The 11,869-nt window shown below is 33.7% G+C and overlaps 1 protein-coding gene across 1 annotated transcript; it reads left to right on the top strand.

The window, feature by feature from the left end:
* The first annotated feature begins 822 nt into the window (after positions 1-822).
* CIPK3 (CBL-interacting protein kinase 3) lies at positions 823-10,440 on the top strand. The gene is made up of 17 exons (XM_088809838.1): positions 823-982; positions 1,178-1,231; positions 1,513-1,634; positions 2,112-2,341; positions 2,589-2,651; positions 3,536-3,607; positions 3,928-4,035; positions 4,177-4,257; positions 5,354-5,407; positions 5,502-5,627; positions 5,709-5,798; positions 6,925-7,047; positions 7,175-7,285; positions 8,762-8,875; positions 8,955-9,011; positions 9,086-9,160; positions 10,047-10,440. The coding sequence occupies exons 4-17, from the start codon at positions 2,171-2,173 to the stop codon at positions 10,119-10,121; spliced, it is 1,320 nt and encodes a 439-aa protein (XP_088665964.1). The 5' UTR covers positions 823-982; positions 1,178-1,231; positions 1,513-1,634; positions 2,112-2,170; the 3' UTR covers positions 10,122-10,440.
* Positions 10,441-11,869: the final 1,429 nt, after the last annotated feature.

Below are 11,869 nucleotides of genomic sequence, written 5' to 3'. Positions count from 1 at the left end.
CCTTTCTTTGTCCTCAAATCTATTTTAGTGCTACTTCTTCGAATTAAGATGGATATCTTATTGTTAAAAGATTTTATCTAAATTTGAAAACAAAATATAAATACTAGTAAGTCAATTCTAGACATTCAGCTCAAAATAAAAAAGAAAAACTCAAGTACCTTTAATAATTGCAAGCTTGATTATTAAGCTTATTATTGAATTTATGAAGTGAGGTCGGGTTGGAGGCAAGGGACGCTTAGCTTGTGTTCACTAAATGAGAAAAAAGACAAAGCCGTTCACACCAACTACGAGCTTCTTCTTCCTTTTGTTCAGACTTGCAAGTAACTTTAAATTAAAGACTTACTTATTTGAACCATTTAGGTTTCATGCAGCTTTCAATTTTTTATTCTTACAAACATAAAAAAACTTTAAACTCAGATTTGATAATACAAATTCGACTTTGAATAGTGGTGATCATGGTCAAAGTTGAAACAAATGACAGTAATAATAATCATTAAAAATGGTAACATTTGTCTGGTGGAAATAATTTGTTGGGTAGCTTTTGTGGGGCCACTAGCCTTTCAGACATAAATGCAATGAACAGGGTAATATTTAGAACAAGAACTGGGTTGATGGAGACAGGGGCATGTCCAAACGCGTGGCCCAAAATTCTCTTTCTCTTACAATCATTTATGTTTTACAGTTGCACCTTCACCACCAACAGCAACGTTTGCCTGTCATGCTCCATTATCATTCTACTACTGTTAATTAAACGACTAAGAACGGTTGAATATTAATAACCAAATTTTGCCAGTTTATAAATATAAAAAATTAAAAGTAGTATTAGGCAAAAGTTTGTCTGGTTGTAGCAGCAGCTCAGATGATGATGATCAAAGTCTTTGAAACCGGCTTTTTGCTTTATATTTGACACTTGAGCTAACTCAAAAGCCAAATTTTCCATAATTCCTTCCTACCCGTTTTCCATTCTTATCCATCTTCTCAAGTATATCCCTTTGCTTTTTCTCTTTCTTTCAATAATTCGCTTCTTTAATTATTATACTCTTTCGTATTCTTCTTTTATTATTTAAATATACTATATACTTTGTAGTGCCGTTTTTGAATTTGCTTTGAAGCTTGTACCTTTACGTACATGAAAGATTAAATTTTGACTATTGGTTGATGTTTCTTGACCCTTTAGGCCTCAGCCCTTCTGAAATCAAATCAAGCTCCGAATTTTATTTTATTTTTCTGGGTAATTCTTTAATTTCCTGAATCAGCAAAAATTTTAGACTTTGATTATCTTCCTTGGTTTTGTCTCTAGTGTGGGCTGATTGGTTTAAACTTTAAAATTCATGACTTTGGGGGGGCTATGCATACATTTTCACAGCTTAAGTTATTTAATTGTTTTGTTATGATATTTTGAGGTTCATACTTTTTTAATACCCACAAAAACTCTGCGATTTTTAAGCAGAAGAAAAAGATTCTCGTGGGAAATATTATATGTACTAATTCATTTTTTTTTCAATTTACTAGTTATTGGGTACCCTATATAAGGTTGGTACGAAAGGATTGGTTTCTTTTACCTGAATTGGCCTGCTTCCTGCTGCTGGGGAAATCGATTGTTTGGGAAAAGAGAAGCCTCTGCATTTTTTCAGGTTGTTAGTAAAATCACTTGAGTTTTGTGAGTGAGTAGCTTACTCATTTGGCTGTTTTACTACCCTTTTTCGGTTTCTTTATGATTTGATGGCATTTAAATGCCAATTTCTTTTCATCTTTCCTCCATCGATTTATGAGTTAAACTAGTTTTCTTGCCTCTAATCGACTTTCCAGCGAAGGGTTCTTTTTCCTTTTTTGTAGTTTTCTTTAGTAAGTTTCTGGTTGGATTGATACTCGCATATTCTAGAGGAGTTTCTTTTGCTTTGTTAATGGGGAATTTTTAGATTGAATATTCACCTGGTCTTTGACTTTTTCTTTTTCTTTTTTCAAAAGTTTTTTAACATCTACATGTTCCGCTGTTTTGTGTATTTTCTTTTATGTTAATGTGGTGTTTTTTTCTTCTTTTTTGATTGATGTCGTTTAAATTGAGTTACAAGAATGTTGGTCTGGGAGTCATATCTTAATATTTGTCTCAGGAAGTGGTTTTCAAAGCTTGCAGAACTAGTAGAAGAAAATTCAAGCTATAGTAAGAGGCATGAGTCAACCTAAAATTAAGCGACGTGTGGGTAAATATGAGGTGGGAAGGACCATTGGCGAGGGGACATTTGCTAAAGTGAAGTTTGCAAGAAATTCTGAAACCGGGGAACCTGTAGCACTTAAGATCCTTGATAAAGAGAAGGTTCTTAAGCATAAGATGGCTGAGCAGGTTTCTTTTGAACCATTCTCTTTCTCTGCTAATAATCTTTTTGGCAACTCTTATTTCTTTGTGATTTGAAAGGAACTTTCTCTGTAGCTTTTTTTTTTTTTTGTTTTCTGATAATGCTCAAAACCTCCTCCATGCTTCTAGCCTGCTATTTTCATAGTTTGTCAAAACTATTGTACTCACATTTTGATGAAAAGAATTTGTATAATTCAGATATTGTATCAGAAGTTTTTACTGCTTGCTTTTGCAGATCAAGCGAGAAATAGCAACAATGAAGTTGATAAAGCATCCAAATGTTGTCCGTTTATATGAGGTCTCTCTCTATCTCTCTGTGTGTGTGTGTGTGTGTGTGTGTTATATGTGTGTCTTTGGGTTGGGGGGGGGGGGGGGGGGGGGGGGATGGGGGGATGTATGCACCATGCAATTGCTTTTCTTTTTCTTCTTGTTTCATTGGAGTATTTATGATGGTTTATGCTGTAAAATCTATATTTCTTAGTATTGGGTTGTGGAATTGTTATTATTTTCCAGAATCTTCTATTGTGAACCTAAGCCTCCTTTCTTACCTTTCGTCTCCAGCAGTAATATGGGCAGCATGATAATTAGCTTCAATAATTGAGATCTCATGTTTCTTCCTCCAAGCTTTAGCATTTGAAAATTTTGGCTTTTATTTGCTAGTTATGGTTATTGATTTTTAGAATAAAACTGAGTATTGGAATCTTAAGTGTATCCAAACCTAAAGTAAGATTCTATTATTTTCCTTTGTAGCTTGCATGTGTACATCTGTGAACTGTGTGCATAAGTGTGCACCCAGTCTACGTGTGCTTGACATGTGATTAAGATGAAAAAGCAGCCTGCAAACTATTTTTCAATAATTATTCTCTTGCAATGCCTGTGTAGAACCAACCTAAGAAAATCTTGTTATTTGTTCTTCTTGCTACATGGTTTTATCTTGCCTCCTGATCTTCATACTTTGAGACTTCAAAGGAGTAGAATCCTCTTGAATCAGTTAATAATTGTTAATCTAGAGCAATTAAGTATCTGGAAAAACTATCATTTAAAATTTCAGTCATGTATTGGTAGAAAGATTGATAGAGCTGTGGGTGTGTGTAACAACTTCTTTAAGGTGATGCCTCGAAAAGCAGACAAGCAACAAGCTTTAAATAGTTGTCTCAAATTATTTTAAATGTTTTCATTCAGGTGATGGGAAGCAAGACAAAGATATTTATTGTTTTGGAATTCGTTACCGGGGGAGAGCTCTTTGACAAAATTGTGAGTTGACAAAGATATTCATTGTTTTCACTTTTACTATTTTGACAACCAGGGATTTCCATGTTAGATAAATTGTTGAAGCTCAAGCATCAGCATATAATTGGGAACTTGTGACTGCATATTACGTCAGGTTCCCATTCCTGCTCATGGATCTCTTTAATCCTTGAGCTGCAGTTATATGTTTGCTAGTATTGGTATTGCTTATATGTTTGTAGCCTTGTTTGAATTGTAGCTAACTACTACCAGATAAAAGTTTCTTTCCATTCACATTGCTGTATACCCATATAACACAGGCCTTTAACCATTTCTTAATTCTGAAGGTAAAACATGGACGGATGAGAGAAGAAGAAGCACGGAGATATTTCCATCAGCTCATCAATGCTGTTGATTATTGCCATAGCAGGGGTGTCTACCATAGGGACCTAAAGGTATTTTAACTTGGTACTCTTTAAGGACGTATATGTTTATGCTTATATACATACATACATATATTAATATATGTGTGCATGCATGCATGTTGTACAGTCAGGAAATGAAGTTCATTTATACTTACCTTGATTTTGTTGCAGCCTGAAAATTTGCTGTTGGATGCTTATGGTAACCTCAAAGTTTCTGACTTTGGATTGAGTGCACTATCTCAGCAAGTCAGGGTAATTATAATATCCTGTTTTTTTCCTTCTAAGTGATGGGTAATTATGAAACTTTGATATCTGAAAGCTCAAGCTTTCTTCAGTCTTCAACCTTTTCCTTTGAACTACAAAGTCATTCATCTTTGTTCTATCCTGATCTTGTTGATGGTGAATGCCTTTTAAAGTATAATTGTTGTGGAGTGGAATGGCAAATTAATATTGGTGATAATTAGTGGAGAGTGGAAGCATCTTTTAGCGATATGTTTTTTGACAAAAAGCACGAAAAGCATGAAAAATTATGTAATTTTTAGCATCTCGTTTAGTGTCAAGCTTGGGGATTTTAGAACAAAAGCTATTTGCTTTAGCAGTTGATTGACATGACCTTAGTGCCTTCAGAGTTGTTGAAAGGACAAGTTCCATATAAGTATGTTGAATTGTTGCATAACATATATGGTGGACGTTTTAATTTTAATTTCTTTGGAGAGAAAATATGAAAGAGATAAATTGGTTTCTGATACAACTGTGATAGAATCAATCATCTTCTTTTTACCATAGAAAATAGCGATTCTTAGACATCACCATTTCAAGTTACTTGCCACTACTTAGTGTCTGAATAAGGCTCTGATATTTAGAAAATCTATACTACTAATTGAGCAAAGAGTGAATTGGGCACTGTTACTGAGATAATGTGGTTAAGGGTCAAGCTATTAAAGCATGTGATAGATGTTGCCCTCATTTTGTAGTTTGATTATTCTTGATGAGAGAGAAATTTTATGTCATCCGTTATGCTCTTCATAGATCATTCTCCCTATGTAACTGTATGTAATTCTCAACCAGTACTTTTGAACAAAAATAATGAACTGATTAAATCTGGGCTTGGTGACCTTAAAGCTTGTGAACAAGGAAAGGCATGCTAGCATGCTTAGTTCAAAATTATAGATGTTCTGTTATCCAAGTAATTGATCTACTTCTTAATTATTTGTTTAAGTTTTTTTTAAGCTCCCGACTCCTGATGTAACTGATTCTGCAATGTGTGTAAGGCTTGTTCAATCTCTATTTGTCTTTGATGGCTTTTAGAACATCAAGATATGTTTCTAATCCAAAGTTGAATTTATAGGACGATGGTCTCCTTCACACTACATGTGGAACACCAAATTACGTTGCTCCTGAGGTGTGGACAATTATTTAATCACACTAATTTTCTTCCAGCATTTGTAACCCCTCAGAAACCCTGATTATTAACACTTTTCTGTCTTCCTATATAGGTCCTTAATGATAGAGGCTATGATGGGGCAACCGCGGACCTTTGGTCATGTGGCGTGATACTCTTTGTGTTGCTTGCAGGTTACTTGCCTTTTGATGATCCTAATCTTATGACCCTGTATAAAAAAGTGAGCATTTCCTAATTGCATGTTACAGTTATTTCTTGTTATTCATTACCCGTTTTTCACTCCCATTTGCCAAATGTGCAGATTTCAGCTGCTGAATTCACTTGCCCCCCTTGGCTATCTTTTAGTGCAATGAAATTGATAACTCGAATCTTGGATCCAAACCCAATGACTGTAAGTTATTCTGCCTAAGTCTCATACTTGGATTTGTTTGTATATTACTATGATAAGTTAAAGCTTCTAAAACTAGTTGAAAATGAAACCTCTATCAATGAAAGAAAAAGAATAGTGTCCAATCAAAAAATTGTCTTGGTTAAAAATGAGCATTTACCTATGTGCAATAATTCTATGAAGTAACATATTATCCTGAAACATGGTTCCTTAGTGATGTAACGTGAGGTTTGTAAACTGTTCTTTTATTCTTTTGTCTTTTGCCCTTCCATCAGCAATATAGTTTAACTCATTTTTCTCGTTAGTGGGCACAAGAGTGGGAGATGAAGTCCAAGAAATCTGCAAAATAGATATTAAAAATGTATAATTCTATCTGCTCTATCTCTTTTTCCTCTTTCCCTCTCTTAAAGATGTGTAATTGGCAGTCTGAATATAACTTCTAAGGAAAGACAACTTACAGCTGATGTAAGGGTTTTCTTACTCCATGCTATACCTTCATTCTTTTTGCATGATCCATTTTTCCATCAAATCCAACAATGGATTTTACTGTCTATCTATTTAGATCATCTATGCAAAATTTGAAGGTGATTATCTCTAACTATATTATCAATGTATAACAGTGCCAACTACAAGAATACATAATAAAAGACTAGTTTCATTAATTACAACTCCTAACAAACATCAAAGCCTTTTCCCACCAGGTGGGTTTCAGGTACAAGGTTCATATTATGCTGTTCTTCTCTTTGTAGGCCCACAACTAAGATTAGAAAAGCAAGGTATTTTTTATATTGTTGATTCAGTGATAGCGTTAGGAGTTTTTAAGTGTCAAATAACCCTGCCCTTTGAATTTTCTTAATAATCAAGCAATTTGTTTTAGCTCATCATCTGGGGCATTGCCTGCACATTCGCCAAGGCTAAAGTATGTACATGACAAGATGCTTCAACCACGTATAAGTGCTCCACTATTTAAATCTTTGAGCAGCATGTTGGACCTCCATGCACGTAGCAATGCATATTTATGTTGGCCTTTAATGCTAGGAAATTATTTGCCTTAACAAATTTTTTTGTCTTCCTTTTCTGTAATTATTGAGTAGTCTTCACGTGTGCATCTGTCTTTCTTGTGTTGCAGCGAATTACCATTCCTGAAATTTTGGAAGATGAATGGTTTAAAAAAGATTACAAACCTCCTGTGTTTGAGGAGAAAGAGGATACAAACTTAGATGATGTAGAAGCTGTTTTTAAGGATTCTGAAGTAAGTTGGATGAGGTCTTTCCCAAACTTATAGAACAATTGACATCTGTAAACTGGAAACTTGCTCTTATATTTGGTACTTCTTAACCGTTTTTGTTAATAAGTTTGCATTTTTGGTTCTGTAACAGGAGCACCATGTAATGGAAAAGAGAGAAGAACAACCGGCAGCTATGAATGCTTTCGAGTTAATTTCTATGTCTAAAGGGTTAAACCTTGGGAATCTGTTTGATGCGGAACAGGTTTGCATTTTAAAAGGCTTTTCCTTTACTTGCATTTATTTTTGTATATAAACTATCTAAGAGTGGTGGTTATCTTTCCTTTACTTGCCTTTATTTTTGGAAGGGAAATGGGCAGTATGTCGAATGTCAGATAGAATATTATCAGATGTTATTATGCTATCTAGACTGATAAATATCTGGCCTTCTTTCTTGATTTTACTTTCTTAATTGTGTTTTGGAGGTTTTTAAAGTTGGCTTATGAAAGTATAAAATGTTTCTAATATTGCACCGAAAGTTCTTAAAGATTTTGGTGGATAAACTGAAACTGGATTGGCTGTCGCAAAATCGTGTTTTAGTGATTTCGAAGCAGATTTATAGTGCCCCTTGAGAAAGATAATTACTAATACTATGCTGCTGTTTTAAAGTTTTGGCTACTAATATTATGCTGTGACATGTAAATGCATTAGATCTACAAACTACTAGCTTAGAAGCTGCGAAGCAAATTTTCATTTGCTTATTTAGGGTCCATTTGGTAAATGTACAATAAGTTGCTGAGGCAAATTTTTTCTGTGTAAATATTTTACGGGAAAATTTAATGTTTTCTGTTGTTTGGATAAACTGTCGAAAATATTTTCTGTTATTTGGATCATCTTTCGGAAAATATTTTCCGAAATCACTAAAATTATAAAAATTATATGAATACCAATTCTATAATATTTTTAGAAGTCTGAAAATATTAATATTCATTAATTGTATATAAAATCTAAAATTTAATTTTCAACATAAAAAATATGATATAATAATAAAATACCTAAAAATCTATATAATTAAGCATCCTACAAATATCCAACATACATCCTGCTAATTATAAAATCTAATCCTTACCCTTGCGAAACATGAAATTGTCAAGCCAAGCTCTTTTTAGATTGTTGTTACTGACCATGAATGCCCTTGCTTGCTTCTCATGCTCCATTAAATAATCAAATGCAGAGATAAGAAAGTGCTCATCATATCCATCCATACTCATCACTTGAACATAAAGAAGACCATCATCAATTTTATCATCACTTAGCTTTTTGATAGCAGGTGCAATCTCTCCCAATTTTCTGACATGAATATTATGCTTTCATCTTCAAAAGACTCACTGCTACGTCTTTTTTTTGAGCCTTGAGTTCTGGAGTCAACAGTTCTTTTACCCATTGACTTGTAAAACATTTTCTTTTAGAATTTCATTTCAGTCCTCCAAACACCCATATGTCCAGAAAATGTTTTCCGAATAAACTTTTACTTCAAAACAAACACACCCTTATTATCAAATAATCAAAATGAGGTTTTGGCTTATTAAGACCATATAAATAAATTGTGACAAAAGTAGTTGGTTAGCACTTAGCAGGCAGACTCCATTAGGGGTATACAATGGCAAACTTTAAAAAATTTACAATTATGAAAATTGAGTTTCACATTAAAATTAACTATTATTTGTTCTATTTTCTGCAGGGATTTAAGAGAGAAACAAGGTTTACATCTAAATGTCCTGCTAATGAGATTATCCATAAGATTGAGGAAGCTGCAAAGCCTCTTGGGTTTGATGTCCACAAGAAAAACTACAAGGTGAGTCTTATACGTGCTATGAAGGTAATCATTGAAATCTATATATCAAATTTACTTATTTCTTGTTATTTTATGTTAGATGAGACTTGAGAATTCGAAAGCTGGGAGGAAAGGAAACCTTAACGTGGCCACAGAGGTAACTTACAGCATCATTTTAATTAAGTCTTGGCTTACATTTTTAACTTATCTAGCTTTTATTATGTCAATCAGATATTTCAAGTGGCACCTTCTTTACATATGGTTGAGGTGAGAAAAGCAAAAGGGGACACATTGGAATTCCATAAGGTACAATGCAATTCTCTCTTTATAATTCCATTACATCTTTTTGACTATGTTGTGTTTTTCCTTTCCTTTTTTGTTTTTCCAATTTGGTTAAACCACTGAAGAGAGTAATATAATGGTATATCATTGGTTACAGAGTAGATAATTTTATTGTCCCCTAATGATTGATTGCTCTTAGCCAATGGAAATGGAGTGATCTTTTTTGGTTAGTAAACAAAATTGGTTAAAAATGTGGATGCCAAATGACTTTGCTTCCTGTAATAGTTGTTGGATTTGTGTTTGTTTACTGCACGATCCAATTCTAATTATAGATGTAAATAATGTGTATTGCATAAAATCCATTCTGCAAGTACTCAGATTGACACAATGACATTGTATAAGTTAGATCATACTTTGAGCAGCACAAGCATCATAGATGTCAATGTTACCAAAATGTTTATCAGATCAGTAAGGTCAAGATCTCTCATTCTATGATCACATTTTCTAATTTTAAATACATCTGCTCTAATCTGCTTGCTCTAAGGGGCTGTGGGCTCTGGGTTTTTAATAAAGCTGAGCATGCTTGGCTTCTTGTCACTTTCTGGGCATGAGTTTTTCTCCCTAATAATAACTTGTTTGGGAACCAAGTATCAGCAGAAAATAAATTTAGTTTAGTTAGTTTCGGAAAATAATAGTGCTATTTATAGATTGAATTGACAGTGGATTCAAAGGGTGTTTTAATGAAATGCGACTGGTAGAAGAAAAGCTCTTAAGAACCTGTCTGGTGGTCTTTTATGTCCCTTATTCAATTTTACTTGCAGTTGATTTTTTGTCTGAACTAAAGTCACTTCATCATAAGTAAAGATTATATTTTGCTGGCCATTAACGTTCATTTGTTTTTCCTCTGCAGTTCTATAAAAACCTTTCGACCTGTCTCGAAGATGTTGTTTGGAAAACTGAGGAGGACATGCAAGAAGTAAAGTGAAACGTATGGCCGCTCATTTTTCCAAGTGTAATGACTTTGATCTATTGTCCATGCTGTTGTTGAATGTTCCTCAGTTGCTCTATATCTTCATTCTTTTGTCCCTATCTTTTTGTTTTTTGGGATTGTTTTCCTTGTATGGTTAAACAGCCATGGTTCTTCCAATTGTTTTCCCTGTTATTAGTGTTGGAAAGCATGGACGATTCTCATGGAATGCACTGGTTTGGTTTACCCTTCTAAAATGTCAATTGTGATAAATGGTTACTGATATTTGGAAAAAAAAAAAAGAAGAAGAAGAAAACAGAAAACTCTTGTGTCTTCATTTGTTTGTTACTTTGCAAAGTTATACTGAGTAGTAGGAATGAAAATCTCTTGCCTCCGATGGGTGCTCCTTGTCTTGCCCCTTCAATAATATTATGTCATGTGTACTCTTTCTAGTAATGATACCATAGCTCTTTGATTTCAAAGCTCATTTTTCTCATTCATTAAATTTTTTTCCTTTTAACTTTTTTTTCTCACAAAACCATTTTTCATTCATTAATTTTTTTCGCTTCTCTCTTGTCATTCTCCTTTCTCTCACAAATTGTTCTAGCAAGGAGAGTAGATGAAAAGGATCAGGTTTTGCTATGAGATCAATGAAAGAGAGAAAAAAACAAAGAAAGGGCAAAACCCAAATACTTAGATAACATCATGGATTTTTAACTAGTAATGTTTTGTGAGAGAGAGAAGAAATATGAGAGACGAAGAAGGGAAAAAAAAATTAATGAATGGGAAACCACTTTGCGAAAGAGAAAATAAGGAAAAAAAAAATTAATGAATAAGAAAGAATGATTTTTGAAAACAAAAGAGTCTTAGTATCATTACTAGTGAGAGAACACGACATAATATTATTGAAGTGACCGGAAAAGGGATTTTCATTCACTATGTGAATAGTTCCTTTATTTTTGAGAAGAGTATAAGCAACTTTGTCAAACTTTTTTGGAAATTACATTAGACAAAAAAAATGTTCCCCAATCTGTTTCTATGCCTTCTGCAAATCAATGAGAGGTTTCTACTTTTGAAAGTTTGGTAGGAGTCAATATCAATGTCATAGTGGACACTGACCATGTGACAACAACAAAGATTATGATTGCAATAACTCTGGCTTCCTTTCTTTGAAGGAGAAATCCAAGGACCCCATATGAGTTCCAAGTCTGCATGGGCATATTCGCAGAATATTCTAGGGAGTTTCGTGGAAATGTTCCTTTCATAATCTACCAGTCAAAGACTTTTGACAAAAGTTTGTAAGATACATTCTTATTCATATAACTTTCACAATGATTCCAGTACCAACTTTATAACTCTTGTTATCTGGTCCAATTTGGGCAGCTTTCCATGTTGTCAATATCGTTATTGGTAGATTCTTCACGTTTTTTAGCTCCTAAAATTATGGGGATAAAAAAAAAAAGGTTCAGACCACTTAAAATCGTAAATGATCAGATTCTATGCTGCAGGTTTTATTATGGACATGAATTTCCACCGAGCATGGAAAGTTCCTGGGGGGGAACATGATATAGAATGAGAGGAAAAGTAAAGATTGGTGCCCACTTTCCAACTCAAGATGATTGGTTACAACAGCTCAGGATTATTAGTTGAGTTTCTTATTAGTGGACTTTGTCGAGAAAAAGTGCTTGTTAATTGTAGTAATTTATTAAAGGTTTAATTGGTTTGGTTTTTTGACAACGATGAAACGCTTTCACTACCTAAATCGA

Source organism: Theobroma cacao, chromosome 9, assembly GCF_053813885.1.
Source record: "Theobroma cacao isolate CCN51 chromosome 9, ASM5381388v1, whole genome shotgun sequence".
NCBI classification, from domain to species: Eukaryota; Viridiplantae; Streptophyta; class Magnoliopsida; order Malvales; family Malvaceae; genus Theobroma; species Theobroma cacao.
This window is presented reverse-complemented; position numbering and strand designations above follow the sequence as displayed.